Genomic DNA, 21,771 nt, shown 5'->3' with positions numbered 1-21,771 from the left:
GCATCATTCTAAGCACTGAGGTAGATAAAAGGAAATCAGGTTGGACACAGTCCCTTAGCCCTTCAAAGTCTTAATTCCCGATTTACAGAAGAGGTAACTGAGGCCTGAGAAGTGAAGTTGCTTGCCCCAAGGTCACATAGCAGACATGCGGAGGAGCCAGGATTAGAATCCACGACCTCTGACTCCCAGGCCCGTGTTCTCTCCACTAGGCCCGCCGCTTCCCTCATAACAGTACCTGACTTTATTTCGTAATAAAATTTATGGGGGGCGATGGACATAGATGTATTTACCAAAATGAATAAAGCTGTCACCTGGGCCTAATGAAATTGTCGGTAATAGAGGTGAAGAGTTGAAAAATAAGATGAAACTTCACTAAAGACGCTAATTGGAAAAGGTTAGCTTTCTTTAAAATCGGTCATCTGAGGTTCACGCAGAGATGCTGACTTGTGCTTTTAGTGAATTTGGATATTTCCTGGGTCACTTCTGGAGTTGTCCAGAACTTCCATTTTGCCATACTATCAGTGATCTGGCCAACTATCCCAAAATCTGTGAGCTTTGCCTATCCTTCAGTATTTAACAAGATGTTTCCAGCCTTATAACTCTATGTATTTTTTATGTAAAATGTGTGCAGAGCACTGTACTAAGCACTTATCTTTCTATTCAAACTCTGCCTCCCCATGACTTTCCCATCACTGTAGACAGCACTACAATCATTATTGTCTCATAAACCCATAATCCTGACATCGTCGTCGACTCCTCTCTCACATTTAAGCCACATGTTCATTTGTCACAAAATTAGGTCGGTTCAACCTTCACAACATCACTGAAATCCTTTCCTCTCTATCCAAATTGCTACCATGTTAATTTAAATACTTATCCTATCCCACCATGATTAGTGAATAAGCACCCTCTCTGACCCCGGTACCTCCCGTCTCTTTCCAGTCCAGTCCATATTTCACTCTGCTGCAAGGATCATTTTTCAAAAAAAGTCAGTCCATATCTCACTTATCCTCAAGACCCTCCAGGTGGTGGTCGATATACCACCTCCTCAAACAGAAATTCTTAACCATAGGATTTAAAGCACTCCGTCACTTTGCCCCCTAACTTTATCTCCCTGATTTGCTACTACAACCCAGCCTGCACACTTTGTGCCGTTAATGCCTACCTACTCACTCATTTCATCTCTCTCACGCCAATCTCTCACCCACATTCTGCCTCTGGCCTGGAACATCCTCTTCATATTTGACAGATGATCACTCTCTCCACCTTCAAAGCCCTATTAAAAGCACATCTCCTCCAAAAAGCCTCCCCTGACTATGCCTTAATTTTCTCTTCTCCCACTCCCTTCTGTATTGCCCTTGCACTCGTTTACACTCTTTATTTATCCCTCCCTCAATCCCACAGTTGTTATGCATATTTACAGTATATTTAAAATTTATAGTATAAATTAAACTTATGGAATATTTCTACTTCTATTAATTTACTTATATCTATCTCCCACTCTAGAATGTAAGCTCATTGTGGGCAGAGTTTATCAACTCTTTTACAGTGTAATCTCTCCAGTGCTTTGTACATTGTAATGTAGAGCTATCTCGAAGGCAGGAGGAAAAGCGGGACTGCAGAGAAGTCTCTGGAAAAAGCACTTGACTGGAAATCAGGAGACACGGCTTTGAGTCCCAGCTCAGTCTCTGGACCGCTGTGTGACCTTGGAAAAGTTACTTAATTTATGTGGATTTTAATTTCCTCCCCTATGAACTCAGAATAAAATTCCTGCCCCACACCTGAAAGTGTAGACTGTGTCTGGTTCTGTTATTTACCCCTATCTTTAGCAAGGTGCTTTGGTATGTAGTAAGGGCTTAATAAATGCCATTAGTGTTATCAGATAGAATTTTCAGTTGATGAACAGAAATCTCCATAGTTGCCAGCTGCATTTTAATTCATTCATTTAAATTCTTCCCTACCACCCCTTCTCCACTTGCTCCCTTGATAGACCCCTCCATTGGTTGGGCAACAGACTGTGATATTTCTTTTTAACAATAATGATAATTATGGTATTTGTTAAGCACTTACTATGTACAAAGCACTGTTCTAAGTGCTGGGATAAATAGAAGATAATCAGGGTGTCCCCCATGGGGCTCACAGTCTTAATCCCCATTTTATAGATGAGGTCACTGAGACCCAGAGATGTTAAATGGCTGCCCAAGGTCACACAGACAAGTGGCTGAGCTGGGTTTAGGACCCACATTCTCTGACTCCCAAGCCTGGGCTCTTGCCACTAAGCCACACTGCCAGCAAATGAACTGGAGGAGCTGAGTGTCTGTGTGTTTATGTGTATATATTTGCCCAAGCAGTTGTGTGCTTGCCTTGGAGAAGCATAGCCATCAGGAGTCTGTGCCCAGAAGCAGCAAAGCCTAGGGAAGGAGCGATTGTAGTATTTGTTAGGCGCTCACTATGTGACAGGCACTGTACTAAGCACAGGTGTAAATAGAAATTTGTCAGGTTGGACACAGTCCCTGTCCCATGTGGGGTGCTCATTCTCAATCCATATTGTACAGTTGAGGTAACTGAGTAGCATGGCCTAGTGGATAGAGCATGGACATGGAAGTCAGACATAGTTCTAATCCCAGCTCTGCCACTTGACTGTTGTGTGACCCTGGGCAATTCTCTTCACTGATTTGGGTGCCAGTTACCTCATTTGTAATTAGGGAGTTAAGACTGTGAGCCCCATTTGGGACAGGTACTGGTCCAACCTGCTTAGCTTGTATCTATCCCAGTGCTTAGAACAATGCCTGGCACATAGTAAGCTCAGTTCCTGTCACATAGTAAGCTCTTAACAAATACCATAAAACAGCATCAAAAAAAACAGTGCCTGGCACATCGTAAGCGCATATCAAACATCATAAAGTAGCATCAACCAAAAAATCACTTCCTTCACTGTTCTGTCCACTCCCATCAATTAACTCTTTCTCGGTGCTGGCTACTCAGAGAAGTAGCAGTCGGTGGTAGCGATCCTAAGCGGCTCAACAGTTCCTGTGATGCATGATAGGAAGGAGAGGAAACTTAGAGGGACCATTGGCCCTATCCTCTTCTCTCCAAAACTTTTTAGAACAGTGGTGACGTGAGCACAGCCATGGGATCAGAGCAGTAGTCTACAACGTCCCTTTTGCCTTCTTCATTGCTGGCCTTCTCTAGAGCCCTAGTTTCAAACTTATACATGTGTGCATGGAAAGGGAAAGTGCATCAGTCCCAAAGGCAATCACTACATCATTGTGGGTGACAATAACCAATCATTTCTGGAGATTTCTTCCTCTTCCCCCAGCCAGGCCCTCTGCTCACTTAGAGCCACCCACAGGAGCAGCTTTGAACGGTTTTCATCAATCATTGGTATTTATTGAGCACTTGCTGAGTGCAGAGTACGGTACTAAATACTTGAGAGAGTACAATATAAGAGCTGGTTCACATGTTCCCTGCTCCCAAGGAACTGACTGTCTAGTTGGGGAGAAGCCCTGGTACATTACAGACAACCTAGTAAAGTAATTAGAAATCAAATAGTAATGAATGGTGGATTGAGGCGGGGAGGGGGGTGTTGCAAAGGAAAATGAAAAACATCTTGGAGAAATGGAATTTGGAAATAGATGACGAGTCAGTGAAGGAGGCAAGGAAGATATGAAAATCTTCCTTGCCTCAAATCAAGGAAGAGGCCAAATGGCAAAATCAATCAAAGGTATTTATTGGGTGCTTACTGAGTCCAGACCATTTTAATAATGTGCTAGAGAGACTACAAGAAGAAACAGAAGCTGACTTCAGTTTTCTGAATGGTTAAGGTGCAGAGAGTTTTCCGGGGGAGGAGGGGGGAGAACACCCAAAGATACAGTGTTAGAAACAATTATGGAGTTTCTGAGATGAGAAGAGATGAGGTTTGTTGCAGGGAATAAAACGAGAATCATTTTGAATGTACTGTGAGGTATTATTAAGGAGATTTGGAGACAGCACATAAAGTATTGTAAAATGAAAAGGCACAAACTTACTAAAACGTTGGGAGACTGGAGACAGACAATGACTCCACCAGGCTGGCATTGATATGAAAAGAGGGGGGGAAGAAATAATGGAAAATGACTTAATCATTATAGTAGCTTCATATTGACGAAGACATACACGAAAATTGATATCGGAGACAGCCAGAGGGGTGGAAATTAACTGAAAAGGAGAGGCTAGTGAGGGAAAGGGTTATTTGCTATTTTATGTAGTAATATCTGGGAGAACTCTTGATATTTTTGTCCAGAAGTAAATCAAGAAAGAAATCCCAGCTGAGAAGCTTGACTTGAGGGATCCTTAGCAAGATCCCGTGGGGTGGGTAATACTGACTTCTCCTGGCACTTCCTTTGAAATGATGCTCAGCTACAGGAATAGCTTATTGAAGGGCTGAGCATCCATCATTAGTCATCATAATGGCCAACTGCAATTAAATAGCCAACTGCAATTGAATATTGACCCTCTAGCCAACCTACTCATTGTGTCTCATTCTCATCCCACTAGCTGCCGATTGCTTGCTCATGCTCTCCATTCTACCTGAAATTTCTCCCCCATACGTCCATCAGACCACTGTCCTCGACATCTTCAAGGCCCTTCTGAAATCACATCCTCTCCAGGAGGCTTTCCCTGATTAATTTCTCATCTCTCCACCTAAAATGCCTCGCCACTATTTATCACTTGAGCACTTTTCTGACACCTTAATCAGTTAGTAATTCCCTGCTGCATTCGTTGCCCTCAAGGATGTGTGAGAGGGGCAGCATCGATCAGTCATGTTTATTGATCACTTACTGTGTGCAGAGCATTGTTCTTAGGGCTTGAGAGAGTACAATGTAATAATCCCCTGCTCACTATGAGTTTACAGTCTAGTGGCCGGTGGAAAGAGTACTGATCTGGGAGTCAGAGGACCTGGCTTCTAATCGTGGCTCTTCCTCTTGCCTTCTGTGTGACCTTGGGCAAGTCACTTCTCTTTGTCTCACTTTCTTCAACTGTGAAGTAGGGCTGTAATACATGTTCTCCCTCCTACTTACATTGTGAGCCCCTTGTGGGACAGAGACTGTGTCCAACCTGATTAACTTGTGTCTACCCCAGTTCTTAGAACAATACTTGGCCTAGAGTAAATGCTTAACAAATAGTAGTTTGTGTTTATATATCTCTGTCTGCTTGGGTTGAAGCTCATCTAAAGCTCACGGCGCTATTGTTCACCCAAGCTACTGTATGGTGGGCACATACCCCTGATGGACAGAGAGAATTTTGGCATAGTTCTCTCACCTAGGTGTGTCCTCCCGAGGCATTGTTTGGCCAATTCTCTTGCACTGTACTCTCCTACGTGCCCAATTCCACTGATTAATTGAAGGCCACCCTAAGAATCCTGATAATCTGGAAGTGAATAGGAGCACCGTTAAGTTCTAGTTGCTAAAAATCTGAGTTGGTGTGGAGGGTTTTTGTTGTACAGACCTCTGCATAACTTAGATTTATTTCAGGATATTTGTCACTCTGCGGTGCTGTTCCCTCTCAACTGAGAGATTCAGAAATGTGTGTCTATCTTCTTGTGTATGACCCCCAAGAACACGATCTTCAGCACAGAGCAGTTTGGCGTTGACTGTCTCAAAAACGTCTGCTATTTTTTGTTTCCTCTCAAGTCCCCTTCTAAGCAGTGGCTTTCCAAAGGGCGGAGGGTCCAGGGGAGTCTGATGCTGTTGGGGTCTCTCAGATGGTCTACACAACTGGAAGATCATTGTGGGCAGGGAATGTGCCTGTTCACTGTTATATTGTACTCTCTGAAGCGCTTAATACAGTGCTCTGCACACAGTAGGTGCTCAATAAATGCACAATTGAATGAATGAATAACTACAAACTTGAAACCCTTTTCTCTCCTTCTTCTTTCTCTCTCTCTCTGTCTCTTGATCTGCCTGTGTCTTCCTTCTAGATTTTTATAAACCATTGGATTTATGAACGTTAAATTGCTTTCATCCGTCAGCTTCCCCTCCTTCCTGACCTGAGCCCCGTTTGACTTATTTATTATTAATTCATTTCATTTTTGTAGTTCAGCATATGGATCTATTGGGGTTTCTTTTTTAAAAAATGTCTGAGGCGTCTGAACCATTTCGGGGAATCTGCCTGTTTATTGTTTTGTTATATCCTCCCAAGCACTTAGAACAGTGCTTTGCACACAGTAAGTGCTCAAGAAATAGGATCGAATAAGTGAATGAATGAATTTATAATTAGAAGGGCTGCAGTGGGGGTCACTGCAGTACTGTTAGTAGAAAAACAGAAGGAGTGGCTGCTACAGATCAGTCAATCACCAGTATTTGATGAACATTTATTTGGTGCGGAGCGGTGTACTGAGTGCTTGGGAGAGTACAGTACCATAGAATTTGTAAACATAATCCCTCTCCTCAAGGAATTTACAGCCTATCTGACCCTCTTCTCTCTCCATCTCACTTTGGAAATTGGACTGCTTGCAACTGAACAAACAGATCACTTGGAAGGAGAGGCTTAGTGAAGCGTTCTGCACGCAGAAAAGTGCTCAATAAATAGCACTGATTGCCAGGGAGGACCTCAGTGGCTCTTTAATGGATTTGGTTTCCTTGCCCCTTCCTACCTTATCTCCTAGATTTCCCACTACAACCCAGACCACACACTTCACTCCTCCAATGCTAACCTACTCACCAGACCTTGATCTCGTCTAACTCACCCACCTCAACTGCCTCTGGCCTGGAAAGCCTTTAATCGTCATATCTGACAATCACTTTCCCCACCTTCAAAGCCTTATTGAAGGTGCACCTCCTCCAAAAGGCCTACCCCAACTAAACTCAAATTTCCTCTTCTCCCATTCCCTTCTGCGTCATCCTTCAACTTGGATTTGAACCCTTCCTTCACCCTTCCCTCAACCCCACAATACCAGAAGCAGCGTGGCTCAGTAGAAAGAGCACGAGCTTGGGAATCAGAGTTCATGGGTTTGTATCCCAGCTCTGCCACTTGTCAGCTGTGTGACTGTGGGCAAATCACTTAACTTCTCTGGGCCTCAGTTACCTCATCTGGAAAATGGGGATTAAGACTGTAAGCCTCACGTGGGACAACCTGATTAGCCTGTATCTACCCCAGCGCTTAGAACAGTGCTCTGCACATAGTAAGCGCTAAACAAATGCCAACAGTATCTGTACTTTATTCATTGACATTATTGTCTGTCTTCCCCTTTAGAATGTAAGCTCAGTGTGGGCAGGGAATGTGCTTACTAATTCTGCTATATTTTACTCTCCCAAGGACTTAATATAGTGCTCTGCATAGAGTACGTGCTCAATAAATATGATTTGATTGTTTCCCAAATGTAATTTATTTTCTGCCTGTCCTCAGGATTTCAGTGTTTTCCTGACATCGTGTACGTTTTCTTCCACCAATCAATCACATTTACTGAGGGCCACCAGAGTGCTTAGGACTGTGCTAGGTGTTTGAGAGGGAAAAGTAGAATTAACAGACATGATCCTTGCCCACAAGGATGTTAGACTGTAACATACACTCTTCTCTGTTGTTTGAGGTTGAAGATTCAGGCAAAGCAGCCCATGAGCCCTAATATTCCTCCCTCGCTACTTTTGGCCTCACTGAGAGATTTATGAATATCTGCCTTCTCCCTAAGTAACGGGCTTCTATTTTGGACTCCACAATAGCCCAATTACCCATCCCCTACCCCGTTCAGAGTGTATTTTTTAAACATAGCTGGAGGTTCCTTACTTGAAATCGGCTTTCTTACCTGACTTTCATGCCAGCATAGCCTAGACCAAACTTATTTCTAGTAATACGTGAAACCATGCTTCCCTCAGGGCACAGAACATTTCTTCAAAGAAGAGCCCTGATTCAGAGGGAAATGTAGGTTTGCACAAATTCTGATCCTAGTGTGACACGCCACAAGTAAACTGCTCTTTAATGCCAACACATTTGGGATGAATTCACTTCCTCACAACTCTCGGGTACCATGTGAAATTGGGGAAGCAGTAATTTACTAAAAGATGCCAGAGGGGGTGACACTTTGACTCCTCCCTTCCGTCACCAGAGATTCAGATCTAAGGCTTGTTTGCCAATAAAGACACCTTTCCATCAGGAGAAAAAAAGACCGGTTAGAAATGGCAATGCTTAACAAGATATCCTCCCACTGATTTTTTTGAGTCTAAGAATTAAAAAAATACTCTAGTGAAAACTAGTGGAAAAAAAGTAAGAGCATTATGGGCTGTTCACCAAGCAGGAACTTGCTTTCCTTAGGTAAACTAAAACTGTTTGCTGAAAGACTTAGACACCACTCTCAAAGATTCAGAGATAATGGGGGAGATAAATGGAATTACTGCTTATTAAATGCTGGGTAGATACACGATAATCAGGTCCTACTTGGGGCTCACCGTCTAAGTAGGAAAAAGAACAAATATTAACTCCCCATTTTGCAAATGAGTGAACCGGGGCACAGAGAATTGAAGTGATTTGCCCAAGATCACACAACAGACAAGTGGCAGAGCTGGGATTATAACCTCTGACTCCCAGGCCCCTGCTCTTTCCACGAGGCTATGCTGCTTCTCTGATAATCAGATTGGGCTTGATCCCCCATCACCTGGGCCACAGAATCTAGGTAGGAAGGAGTACAGATATTTAATCTTCCTACAGATGAGGAAATAAAGGCACCCAGCAGACAAGTTGTCTGTCCATCTCCCCCGATTAGATTGTAAGCCCGTCAAACGGCAGGGACTGTCTCTATCTGTTGCCGACTTGTTCATCCCAAGCGCTCAGTACAGTGCTCTGCACACAGTAAGCGCTCAATAAATACTATTGAATGAATGAACAAGGGACAGAGTCAGAATTAGAACCCTGGTTCCGTGACCCCTAAGATGGGAGGCTTTCTACTAGGCATGCTTAATCAGCCAATGGAAGGCTTTGCAATGGCCTGGTGACGCGATGAATGATACAGCTGGTAATTATGGGACCTTAAGATAGTGTGTAGGGGTCGCTGTTGGATAGGGAAAAATGGGTCGGTGTTCCCTCCCCACCGCCGGCCTCCGTCCCACGTCCTGGGTCACCTGCCCCAACTACACTAGACCCTGGGAGCAATGTTTCCAGGGTCTTGGTTTGGAGGGAAGCGATATGGGTAAGGTTGAGGAGCAGCGGCAACATGGCTTAGTGGATAATACAAGAACCTAAGAGTCAGAAGGACCTGGGTTCTAATCCCAGCTCTGCCACTTGTCTGCTGTGTGACTTACAGAAGGTCACTTCACTTCTCTGGGCCTCAGGCACCTCATCTGCACAATGGGGATTAGGACTCTGGGCCCTAAAGGGGACAAGAACTGTGTCCAACCTGGTTAATTTGTTTCTACCCGAGCACTCAGTACAGCGCTTGGAACATAAGAAGTTCTTAACAAATACCATAAAAAAAATACGAGGGGAGAATTCCTGCTCCGGCTAACAATTCTTCTCAGCAACATCCCTTGAACTTTCCCCAGGCTCTCTTCCTTATCAGGTTGTATGGCCACACCCATCCTTAACTCCAGGGGCAGGCCACGAAAGCAGGTTATGATGTGCTGGGCCCAGGAGGTTTAGTCTTCTCTACACCAGCTCCACAGGAGCTGATCCGGCCAAAAGGGAGCCTGGGAAATCTGGGCCAGAAGTGCACACGATGATAGATCTAGTCAGCCTGATCAATGAAGTCTCAGATCTGGTTCTCACATCTGGTCAGAGGAGAAGCTTTGATGGCTGTTGGAGAAGCAGAATTGCCTAGTGGAAAGAGCATAAGCCTGGGCGTCAGAGGACCTGGATTCAAGTTCCAGCTCAGCCACTTGCCTGCTGTGTGACCTTGGACAAATCACTGAACTTCTCTGTGCTTCATTTTTCTCGTCTGTTTCAGCCATTCCTCCTCTGTCTTAGAATGTGGGCCCTGGGTAGACAGAAACTGTGTATGATCTGATATATATATATATATATATATATATATATATATATATATATATATCCGAATGCCTAGTACAATGCTTGGCATATAGAGTTTAATAAAAATTACTAACATTATTGATTATTATTATTGTCATTGTTTTTTCCAAACCCCTCATATTTAAGTGGGCCCCAACCTGGCATCCAGACCTGTTGTCTGTTTGATTTCATCCCCGACTAGGATGTCCTACCTGTCAGCCTACTAATTCACATCCGCCGTGGTCCGCCCTTCCTCAAAACAACCACCGACCCAAGTCGTCACTGGTACATCCTAAATTGGGTTAACATCCAGAAATCTCTTCTTCTGAGCCCAACAAGAAAAATGAATCCAAAGTAATATTCCACCTGGACTTAGGGAAGAAGAGAGGCATTTTGGTCGATGAAACCCCTTTAGTGCCCATGTCTTTGCTTATCTGCTTGTTTTATTGAATTTTGAATTTAGGAGAACGATAATCAAATCAGTCTCTTCCTAAATTATTAGCTAATGAAGCATAGACATTTCACAAGCCAGTGGTTCTGTGAGGAAAGCTGATTATCATTGTAATAGTAATTATAATTTGGTATCTATTAAGTGCTTACTACAGGCCAAAACAAGGTGATTAGAGTTGGCATATATCCAGGTTATCAGATCGGATACACTCCTTGTCCAGGGGCTCATAGTCTGAGGTAGGGAAAAGAGTCCTCTTTTCCCCATTTGATGAAGAAAATCAGTCACAAAGAGGTTAAAGTGACTTGTCCAAGGTCACATAGCCAGATTGCAGTGCATCAGGAAGTGAGAGCTGGCTCTTCTGAGTCCCATTTCGGTGCTCTTTCCACTAGGCTAAGCTGTCTTTGCTAATTCCCAAGGGAATTAGGTGACAAGTCAAGTAAGGCTTGAGAAAATTTTTACACTTTGCATTCACTTTTCCTCAAATGGCAAAAGGGTCTCTAGAAAACTCCTTAAATAATTGCGTTGGCTTGGTCCCTGGGGATGGTGGGAAATCGCAAGTGTCATCACTCACAATGTAAGCCTGAACTCATTTTCCTATTTATGGTTGGTTATTTATCATATGCCTCATAAGTCTTTGGGATAAGCCACGATGTTCCACAATGTCTCGTTTTTCACAGCTACACTCCAATTCCGACAAAGGTGATGGATCCGTCAAGTACATTCTTACCGGAGAAGGGGCGGGGACCATATTCATTATTGATGATACCACAGGAGACATCCACTCTACCAAAAGTCTAGATCGAGAGCAGAAAACGCACTACGTCTTGCACGCCCAAGCGATTGACAGACGAACAAACAAGCCTCTGGAACCTGAATCTGAGTTCATCATCAAAGTACAAGACATCAATGACAACGCCCCCAAATTTACAGATGGACCTTACATTGTCACAGTACCAGAAATGGCTGAAATGGGTAAGAAACACTTTTTTTTCCTCTTTGTCAAAGCCCAAGTTGTGTTTTTCTGTGGTTTTTTTTCCATTCGTAGTTGACCTAAAGTTCAGTGAAGTTATCGTTTACTTGTTATTGTCTTTGGATAAAATGCAGGTGTTCAGTATTCATAGACAAGAGAACCAAATGGTGCTTTTCTTAAAAATCCTTATTTTGAGACCCACGGTACTCATGTATAAATGGTAATTTACTCTCGGAAAGAAGAACGGTTTTAAATCTGTAACCACCTACATAAACTGCTTAATTACTAATGGTATATATCAGGAAAATGTTTTCCTGATTGTAATCAGCTTTGTCTTTATTTTTAAAAGGAAAATAGAAAGATTTCTTCAGCTTTCCGCCTTCCCTTCCTTAACAATTTTCTGTTCAAAATACCTCGTATATAAGTATCTGGGTCAGAAAAATTATTCCAAATTTAAATACATTTTTACTAGTTAATCCTATACCATGATTTGGCTATTCCCATGGGAGGGAGAAAAGGAAGTCTGTGAAAATGCTAGAATAAGTAAAAATGAAACTAAAGAGATTAGGATTTATACTATGTGAGCCATGGTTATAGCTAAGTAGAGTTTTGGACATGGCAAGGGGAGCGGGTTTCTTATGAACAAAGCTCTCATCTTCTGTGGAATAAGGGTGTAGCCACTCTTAAAAATTCTGATTTCCCATCCTTTCAATGAAAGGGAAGCTGGCAAGATTTCCATTTGATATGGTTATTACAATGACATCGAGATCGGGTCTGGTGATGATCAGGGATTTGAGCAATCCCAGTGACTGCTTGAAACTTTATATATACCTGGACCATCATTTTTACCGGTGGTGAAATTCACCTACAGGTGCTTATCTGAGTGAAAAGGCGAATGTGAGACCCACAGTCTTAGCTACATTGAGCCCATCCAGAGACTGTGTATTTTTGTGCTGCTGTGTTTGTTTATTGCAGCCTCTAGCCTCTCTAGACTGAATGTTCCTTATGGGCAGGGAACATGTCTACCAACTCTGTTACACTGTACTCTCCCAAGCGCTTAGCCATTGAATGATTAATGTCCACTGTCAGAAACAATAAAGCAGTCCACAGGAAGTCAGAAGTTATTGAAATGGATCAGGGATAATTTTTCAACAGTCAAATGGGAGGGATTATCAAAGGGGGATGGTCTTCTTAAGAAATGGTGTTTCAATTCATGAATTATTTGAGCTCGTATTCCTTTCTGAAATCTATTTTTAAATGATGATGGCATTGTGACACTCATCAACAGCATGTATTGGCCACTTACTAGGGGCAGAGTGATTCTGTGTAACTCATATGACTCTATACGACTTATGGTTCCTGTCTTCCAGAAATGCATAGTCTAAATTGAGAGAACAGATATGACCAAATATACAACTGTATAAAAGAGTACGAACATAGAACAAGTAATAAAGCAGACAATTCAGTTAAATACACAAATTTACAGTGGGCGATAAGGCCCAGTACTCAGTAGGTGCTCAATAAATACCATTGATGGATTGAGTGTTTTTTTTTTCCTCCCCTTAGTCCAATTACCAAGCCTGCAACCTGTGGGGCAAAAATAATTAAGACCCAGACACCTCGGACAGGGTATTTCATCACTAGCATACTATGCTTTATTTGCAGCACTTTAAATTTCCAAAGTTAGAGAAGTGACATTAATCTTCCCTTAATGGGGTTTCTTGCCTATCTTCTGGCTAGTTTCAGAGGCTAAACTCTCAGTCTGGCTTTCTTATTTGAATTTTCTAGCTCAAACCAGAGAATCTGAATTCTTCCAAGATTTTTGTTGCCGTTGTTTTGGGGTTTGTTTTGCAAAATTGGCTCTAGAGAAGTGATCAATATCTGAGTCCAACTGGGAAGACTTCTCAGGCCTGATATTTAATGCTTTCATCAGTGATTTTGATGAGGTAGTAAAGTGAATGCTCATCTATTTTGTGGATGAAAATAAGATAGATGTGATTACTAACACCTTAGGAGACAAAAATGGGATTTGAAATGATGTCAAACTTTTAAAATGTCTCATCAAATTCCAAATGAGGTTTACGAGTAAGTTCGATAACAATTTCATACTAGATGAACTAGAGAGATGATCCATTTAAGAGAGGTAAAATTCAATAGCAAGTTGATTAAATAAAAAAACTAACAAAATATCAATTTGATCCAGTTGAAATCTATGTATTTTTGAAGAGGAGAAATAGGCACAGTGAAGAGAATGACTGAATAGGCAAAAATCCATCCAAAAATTGCAGCATTTAGACTACAAGATCCGTGCTGGCAGGGAATGTGTCTACCTACTCTATTATATTGTACTCCTCCTAGAACTAAGTACAGTGCCTCTGCACACAGTAAATGCTCAGTCAGTATGACTGATGGAAAAATTTGATGTATCATAATGGATCACAAGGTGAACACAAGGTAAACTTGGAGCTACGTTTTAAAAGCTAGAACAATACTGAGAGGAAAGGAGGATAACTCTCACAAACTATTAAGAAATCTTTACCATCCTGGGCATTAAGCCATCCCTAATTTAATGATAATACTTTAATGGGATTTGAATAAGACTTTCACAATACATTTCTTTCCTCACCATATCCCTTTGTCCACCAATCGGATCTTTAATATTGATTGACTGCTTTTTCTGTGCAGAGTACTGTACCATGTTCTGGGGAGAGTACAATAGAGTTTGTAGATCTCATCCCTGACCTCAAGGAGTTTATAATCCAGTGGGGTAGATGAACCCTGCCACTTGTCTGCTGTGACCTTGGGCAAGTAACCTCACTTATCTGTGCTTCGGTTACCTCATCTGCAAAATGAGGATTAAGGCTATAAGGTCTATGTGGGATAGGGACTGTGTCCAACCTGGCACACAGCTTGTGTGTACCCCAGCATTTGATACATTGTCTGGCACATACTAAGCCTCTAACAAATACCATAATAAATGAAACGCAGGAAGGCTGAAGCAATAAAATGTAAAGATATGTACATTAGTACAACAAGGAGGGATGTAAGAACCAAATATTTAGGTGACATAGAGGAGGGAGGGAATAGGGTCAGTGTGGATTAGAGATTAATCTTGGAAGACCTCCTAGAGGAGATAGGGAGGGAAGTTTAGAGGGAAGGGTCTAGAGATGAGGGTCTTGATGATGGGGAGAGCCTTGGAATACTGGTTTTGAAGGAGAGGGAGTTCTGGGTAGAAGGGATGGTATGAGCATGAGATTAGTAGGAAGAGGTAAATGGTGGTAGCCCCGTTTTACAAATGGGGAAACCAAACATCAGAGAGTTGAGGCAATTTTCTCAGTCACAACGCATGTCAGTGACAGAGCTGTACTGGAACCCAAATCCCCTGACTTCAGGTGTCATAGTCTTTCTACTGGACCAAATTAAGGTTCTTTAACTTATTTTAAACACTTGATCATATTTATTGAGTACTTCGTGTGTGCAGAGCACTGAATTTAGCGCTTGGGAGGGTATAATATTACAACATAGCAGAGTTGGTAGACACATTCCCTGATCGGTCATCAATTTCAGTGACACTAAGAAGAGGATTTTTTTTCCAACAGATTGGAGAATACATTTAAGAATCATTTGTGAAGCTGAGTTTATTGCTGTAGAAAAAAGAGAAGAATGAGGAACATATTTGTGCATTCTTCAAATTTATGAATTGTAGCATTAAGGAAAGCACTGGCTTAAGGGAGGCACGCTATAGCTATTCTCAATGCCCTTAGAGAATCCAATTAGAATGAGTCTTTCTAAAATAAAGCAAAAGAGATTTGGATTAAACATGGAAAACTGCTTAAGAGAAAGCTCTGACTCCTGTGGGATGTGGTGGAATCCATATTCATGGTGAGAGGGCCCAGCTAACCAAGATTGTGCTAGTGTCTGATGGGGTAGAGAGGCTGGAGAAAAACAACTTTTGACATTTGCTCTAAATGATGGCTTCTACTATTTTCCCTCCTCAGCTGATTTCAGAAGCCATAAATTGGGTTAGGGAACCAAGAAGCTACTTGCAGAGCCCATGTATCTTCTTCCTAATAGCCAATCAATAGCATTTATTGAATATTTGCTCTGTTCAGAGCACTGTACTAAGTGCGTGGAAGAGTACAATGCAACAGAAGTAATAATGTTGGTATTTGTTAAGCACTTACTATGTGCAGAGCACTGTTCTAAGTGCAGGGATAGATACTGGGTAATCAGTTTGTCCCGCATGAGGCTCACAGTCTTCATCCCCATTTTTACAGATGAGGTAACTGAGGCACAGAGAAGTGAAGTGACTTGCCCACAGTCACACAGCTGACAAGTGGCAGAGCTGGGAAACGAACCCATGACCTCTGACTCCCAAGCCTGGGCTCTTTCCACTGAGCCATGCTGCTTCTCTAAAAAGTGTGACCTAAGGGATAGAGCACAGGCCTGGAATACCTGAGTTCTAATTCCATCTCTTCCACGTGTCTGCTGTGTGACCTTGGCCAAATCACTTAACTTTTCTGTGCCTCAGTTACCTATTCTGTAAAGAGGGGATCCAATACCTTTTCTCTTTCCTATTCAGATTGCTAAGCACTTACCATGTGCCTAGCACTGTTCTAAGCCCTGAGGTAGATGAAAGGTAATTGAGTTGGACACAGTTCCTGTCCAACGAAGGGCTCACAGTCTTAATTTCCCTCTGACTCCCAGGCCTGTGCTCTCTACACTAAGACCATGGCTTCCTGTCCCCTTTGCCCCTCTTGGAACGTTCAAAGGTTCGAACCTCATCATTATAAGTGACTAAACAACATGATTGTCAATCCTCCCAATTAGACTTGGCAGAACCTCTAGGGACTTAGCTTATTTCTAGGAAATGACCATGAACTGTGGGAAATTGGCACATCCAAATTGTCCGTCAACCATCACGGGTAAGTAGTGAGTGCTTACTATATACAGAGAACTGTACTAGGTGCTTGGGAGAGTACAACACAGAGTTGGTAGACATCAGTAATCGAGGAATGATGTTAGTTGTGTGCTTCCTGCGTGCAAACCATTGTATTAAGTGATGATCCCACAAGGAATTTGCAGCTTAGTGGGAACTATCTGAAGCAATAATAATGTTGGCATTTGTTAAGCACTTGCTACGTGCAGAGCACTATTCTAAGCACTGGGGTAGATACAGGGGAATGAGGTTGTCCCACGTGAGGCTCACAGTCTTCACCCCCATTTTACAGATGAGGGAACTGAGGCACAGAGAAGTGAAATGACTTGCCCACAGTCACACAGCTGACAAGGGGCAGAGTCGGGATTCCAACCCATGACCTCTGACTCCCAAGCCTGGGCTCTTTCCACTGAGCCACGCTGCTTCTCTGAATATTCCAAGGCTTACCCCACCTTGATTCTCCTGAAAATACAGCACCAATCACTGGTATTTATTGAATACTTACTGTATTCAGAGAACTGTAGTAAGCATTTGCCTTGGGTTCCTTGTCAGGATTAACGACGTGCTATTTGTTGTCCTCATCATCATCAATGGTATTTATTGAGTGCCTGCTATGTGCAGAGCATTATATTAAGTTCTTTGCTTTGTTTTATGCTCTCGTCTCCGACCCATAGCAACGGGATGGATGCCCAGAACACCCCACTTCCATCTGCAATCATTCTGGTAGTGGATCCGTAGAGTTTTCTTGGTTTGAAAAAGCCAGCAGAGGTTTACCGTTGCCTCCTTCCGCTCAGTAAACTTGACTCTCCTCCCTCGACTCCCTCCCATGCTGCTGCTGCCCACCACCGGTGACGTTTGACTTGTAGCAGATTGTCTTCCACGTGCTAGCCACTACCCAAGCTAGGAGTGGAATGGCTATGCCTCTGCTTGACTCTCGTAGTTGAGACTGGAAGAGTACTGGAAACTCAACAGTTGCACCCCTAAGAGGGGACTAAGTGCTTAGTGGTGGTGGACATAATCCCTGCCCACAAGAACTCGGATACCTTTTCCTGAACACTGTAATTGAACATATGCAGAAACCCACTGATGTTTTAATTCACTTGGTTGGATGCAGGGGGAGGTGTTGAGAAGCGGCCTGGCTTAGTGAAAAGAGCACGGGCTTGGGAGTCAGAGGTCGTGGGTTTCTAATCCGAGCTCTGCAATTTGGCAGCTGTGTGACTTTGGGCAATTGCTTAACTTTTCTGTGTCTCAGCTACCTCATCTGTCAAATGGGAATTAAGACTATGAGCCCCTCGTGGGGCAACCTGATAACCTTGTATATACCGTGGTGCTTAGAACAGTGATTGGTACATAGTAGGTGCTTAACAAATATCATCATCATCATCATTATTATTATTGTCTAAAGAGCTGTTATGAGACAGATAAATATTTTATTCGTTTTTACCGTCATTCACATGAATTCCATTGCAGCTGCCATGATCATTCCTTTCCATAGCAGGTATTGATTTCTATAGCACACATTCACCGACAGAGCCTAATAAACCCTTGATTATTGCCCTAATCTCTTCCTGACTTTTCTGCCTGCCTTTTGATGGAGACTTAATCAAAGTTTGTTATTTCCTTATGGGATAATAGATGATTTTGGAGCTTTCCCCCATTTAATGGTTCTCTTTTCAAATCAACTTATTGCAAAGTTCAAATGGGAATCCAATAAACACTTGAGCTTCTGACTTTTATTCAGTGTTTGTCAAGATTTACCGATAATCACTTCATGCTTCTTCCTGTTATAAGAGCAAACTTAAAGTCTGCACTTACAGTTGAGAAACGAAGCATGCGTCAATTGCCTCGGAGGGGTTGTTTATCCACTTCTCTCTCTCCAACACACAAGGTTGAATTTGCTGGTCACATTTCTCAATGCGGCAGCCGGTTCTTGTTCATGAAATAAGTTCCCTTCTGCTATTTGGTGATTCAGTGTAGAGGCATTTTCCATAATGAGACTCTGTCCACTGGCATCTGCCAATTTGCATTTTGGAAATTGTGACCCATTGAGATGAAAGATTGCTCGCTTCCTTGTTCTGTGAGGGATCTCCCACTCCTAAATTGGGATGGTCCCCCTGAGTGGAAGGTTGTGCATATCACTCACCTTCACATTTGAAGATGATGCTAGTAACTGTGAAGTCTTGGGCAGACGTGAATATGACTGAGGATGTGCCGGGGGGTGGGGAATTCATTTTTTAATGGTATTTGTTAAGTGCTTACTGTGTGCCCAGGCACTGTTCTAAAGTACTGTTTTAAGTTACTGTGCAGTGTGTAAGCTGGACACACCTTTACAGTTTACAAGTAAGGATAGTTCCTTGTTTCCTAATGGTTTTTCCGTATTGCCCCCTTTTTCTGTTTTCAACTCACCCACTGTACATCCAGTCTTTCTGACTGTTTATTGTGATATCTTCCTCTCCTGAACACTTAGTACAGTCCCCAGGAAAAGCTAAAAAAAATGCTCAATAAATATGATTGAATGAATCAATAAATGACTGGCATTCACAAATGAGACATAGTTTTAGGTGGTTGTATAACTACTGAATTACTGTGTTACATCTAGAGTGTTTCAGGTACCAAGCACGTTAAAAGAGCAAAAGCCCAGGGGTGGAATCGTCACACATAAATCTGAGCTATTCAAGCTGTCACTTAACCTTGGAGCCACAGCGAAGATGTTAGCTGTAGCTCATTGCCAAGGCTTATGGATTCAGGGAACTGCTTGAGAGATGTCAATCAGTACATTAGATTCTTTCCCAAGAATCCCTTTCTCCAAAGGATGGCTTTGAGGAAATGCACAAGGGATGAAGAAGTGATAGTAAAGTGATTTCCATGATATCAGTCAATCAATCGTAGTATTTATTGAGTGCTTACTCTGTTCAGAATGCCGTACTAAACAGTAAGGGTAGAGCAGAGATAACGTACATGATCCCTTCCCTCAGGAGCATACGATCAAGAGGAGTCCTCAAACATAATATGAAGTACAGATGGGACCGAGTATGGGCTAGTGGAAAAAGCGTGGGCTTGGGAGTCAGAGGCCCTGACTTCTAATCCTCCCTCTGCCCTTGCCTGCTGTGTGACCCTGGGCAAGTCTGTTCACTTTCTCTGTTTCTCAGTCTCCTCAACTGTTAAGCGGGGATTCAACACCTGTAGGTGTACTTAGACGGTGAGCCCCATGCCTGACCTGATTAACTTGTATCTGCCCCAGTACTCAGAACAGTGTTTGACACATAGAAAACACTTAACAAATACCATTTGAAAAATCAGAATTTAAAGGATGGACATAAGTGTAGTAGTAGAATCAAAGTTGTTAGGGTTTAATATTCTCATTGTTCCTTTTGGTGCAAATTTTCAGAAATGTACACTGGATCCAGCGTTGTTTTCTGATGGCAGGCCCAATGCAAATGAGACAGATGTTTTAAAGTCATTTTTCAAATAATTGGAGAGCACAGTATTTTTACCCATCAGAGATCTTTCTTGTGGCAATAGAAAAGATACTTTCGCAGTTCAGACTAAGTCTAGGATGAAGTTCCCCACTGGGAAATTCTTCCTCACTGATGTGGAACATCACTCTCTTCTCCTTTTTCTTATTTTTAATCCCATTTGTTAAGCTCTGACTATGTGCCAGACATTGTATTAAGTGCTGGGGTATATAGAAGATAATCAGTTTAGACACAGTCTGTGTCCCAAATGGGTCTTACGTTATTAATCCCCTCTTTACAAATAAGGTAACTGAGGCACAGAGAAGTTTAGTGTCTTGCCTAAGTTTCACAGCAGACAAGTAAGTGGAGGAGCTGGGATTAGAACCCAGGTCCTGTGATTCCCAGGTCCATGCTCTTTCCACTAGGCCACACTGCTTCTAGGTTTGGTGACAGACTGAATATTTGGGTTGTTTTGCTCTCAAGCCAGCAACTGCCTGAAGAATGAAGGCTCATCCACAGTCTCAGGCAGTAGCAGGCCTGCTTCCCAGAAAAGGATACCGTAAGTGCTCAAAAAAAAAAAATACTTGGTAATTGATCCACTGATTGATCTGAGGGGATAGCTGTCACCTTTTCTCCTGAAACCCCAGATTGAATCTCTGTTGCAGGCCCTGAGCTAGTAGTGATGATTACAGTGAGCATTTTTTTTTTTTTGGACTCAGGGGAGAGAGAGATCCCACTGAGAGACTTCTCAGGGGAGAGATGCTCTCCTGAGTAGCCCTCTAAACTTCCAGAAAGTGCTTGGATAGTGAAAAGGAAAGGCAGCGAATTAATCTGCATATCACTCCCAGCTAGCCCGGAGCTGGTCTCTGCTGGACTCCCCTTTCGCTTTGCCAAAGCAGAGCACAAGAATTAGCTTCCCGCAGCGTTCCGAACACACTGCGCTCCAGAGAATTAGAGACTCCAGGAGCCGACTGGGATATTCAAGCTTGATGGACAGGAGGAAAGCTCCGGCGACTTTATACCAATTAGAAAAAATATCCAGTGGGATTTCAAGGTCGCTTAAACATAACTCAATTGCTAGTCGGGCCAGCAGATCATGGGAAGGGGAGGAAAAAGATAAATCTGAGAGAATAGCTTTCTCAGTTAATCAATCCTTTGTATTTATTGAGCACTAACTATGTGCAGGACACTGTACTAAGTTCTTCGATACAACACAGAAATATAACAGACTCATTCGCTGCCTACAACAAGCTTACAGGTTAGAGGGACGAAGCGCAGGGGAGCAAAGCTGAACCGACATTACAGGAACCCAGAGCTGTGGCTCTCCACTTCACAATATGGTCCCTGGAAGCAGGTGTGTGTGATGTCTGTGAAACCATTTGATTGTATTTACTGAGCGCTTACTACGTGTGGAGCACCATACTAAGTGCTTGGGAGATCCCAGTGCAACAATAAAGAGACATAAATCACTGCCTGCTGGTGGCAGCCTGATCTAACCCAGAATTTCCCAAACAGTGGACCTTCTCCATGAGCCAGGCACCCCTGGAATCAGGTTCAGTGGGATAATATTACTAGTATTAATCTTAGTAATTGTGGTATGTAAGTGCTTACAGTGCCAAGCACTGTACTAAGCACTGGAGTCAATACTCTGGAAAGCTGCATGTTCTGGTGGAAAGAGCATAGGCCTGGGAGTCAGAGGACTTGGATTCTAATCCCAGATCTGTCACTTACCTGCTGTGTGACTTTGAGCTAATCGCTTAACTTCTCTGTGCCAAAGCGGATTCCAAGCCTCTTTTCCTGCCTACTTAGACTAGGAGGTCTATGTGGATTAGGGACCTATTTGGGTCCCACCTGATGATCTGTTTATTGTTGTACTCTCCCAAGCGCTTAGTACAGGGCTCTGCACACAGTAAGTGCTCAAGAAATATGATTAAATGAATGATCTTGTCTCTACCTCAGTGCTTAATACAGTGCTTGGCACATA

At 42.7% G+C, this 21,771-nt stretch overlaps 1 protein-coding gene across 4 annotated transcripts in view; it reads left to right on the top strand.

Moving 5' to 3' along the window:
* CDH18 (cadherin 18) overlaps positions 1-21,771 on the top strand; it is a 450,368-nt gene that overhangs the window by 314,296 nt on the left and 114,301 nt on the right. For all 4 annotated transcript variants that reach the window (XM_029053976.2, XM_007655498.3, XM_007655499.3 and 1 more), the window contains one exon: positions 11,101-11,395. In XM_029053976.2, the coding sequence (XP_028909809.1) occupies positions 11,101-11,395 (295 nt within the window). The remainder of the gene's footprint in view (positions 1-11,100; positions 11,396-21,771) is intronic.

This window comes from Ornithorhynchus anatinus, chromosome X3 (assembly GCF_004115215.2).
Source record: "Ornithorhynchus anatinus isolate Pmale09 chromosome X3, mOrnAna1.pri.v4, whole genome shotgun sequence".
Lineage (NCBI taxonomy): Eukaryota > Metazoa > Chordata > Mammalia > Monotremata > Ornithorhynchidae > Ornithorhynchus > Ornithorhynchus anatinus.
Note: the sequence above shows the minus strand (reverse complement) of the source record. Positions and strands in the feature narration are given on the sequence as shown.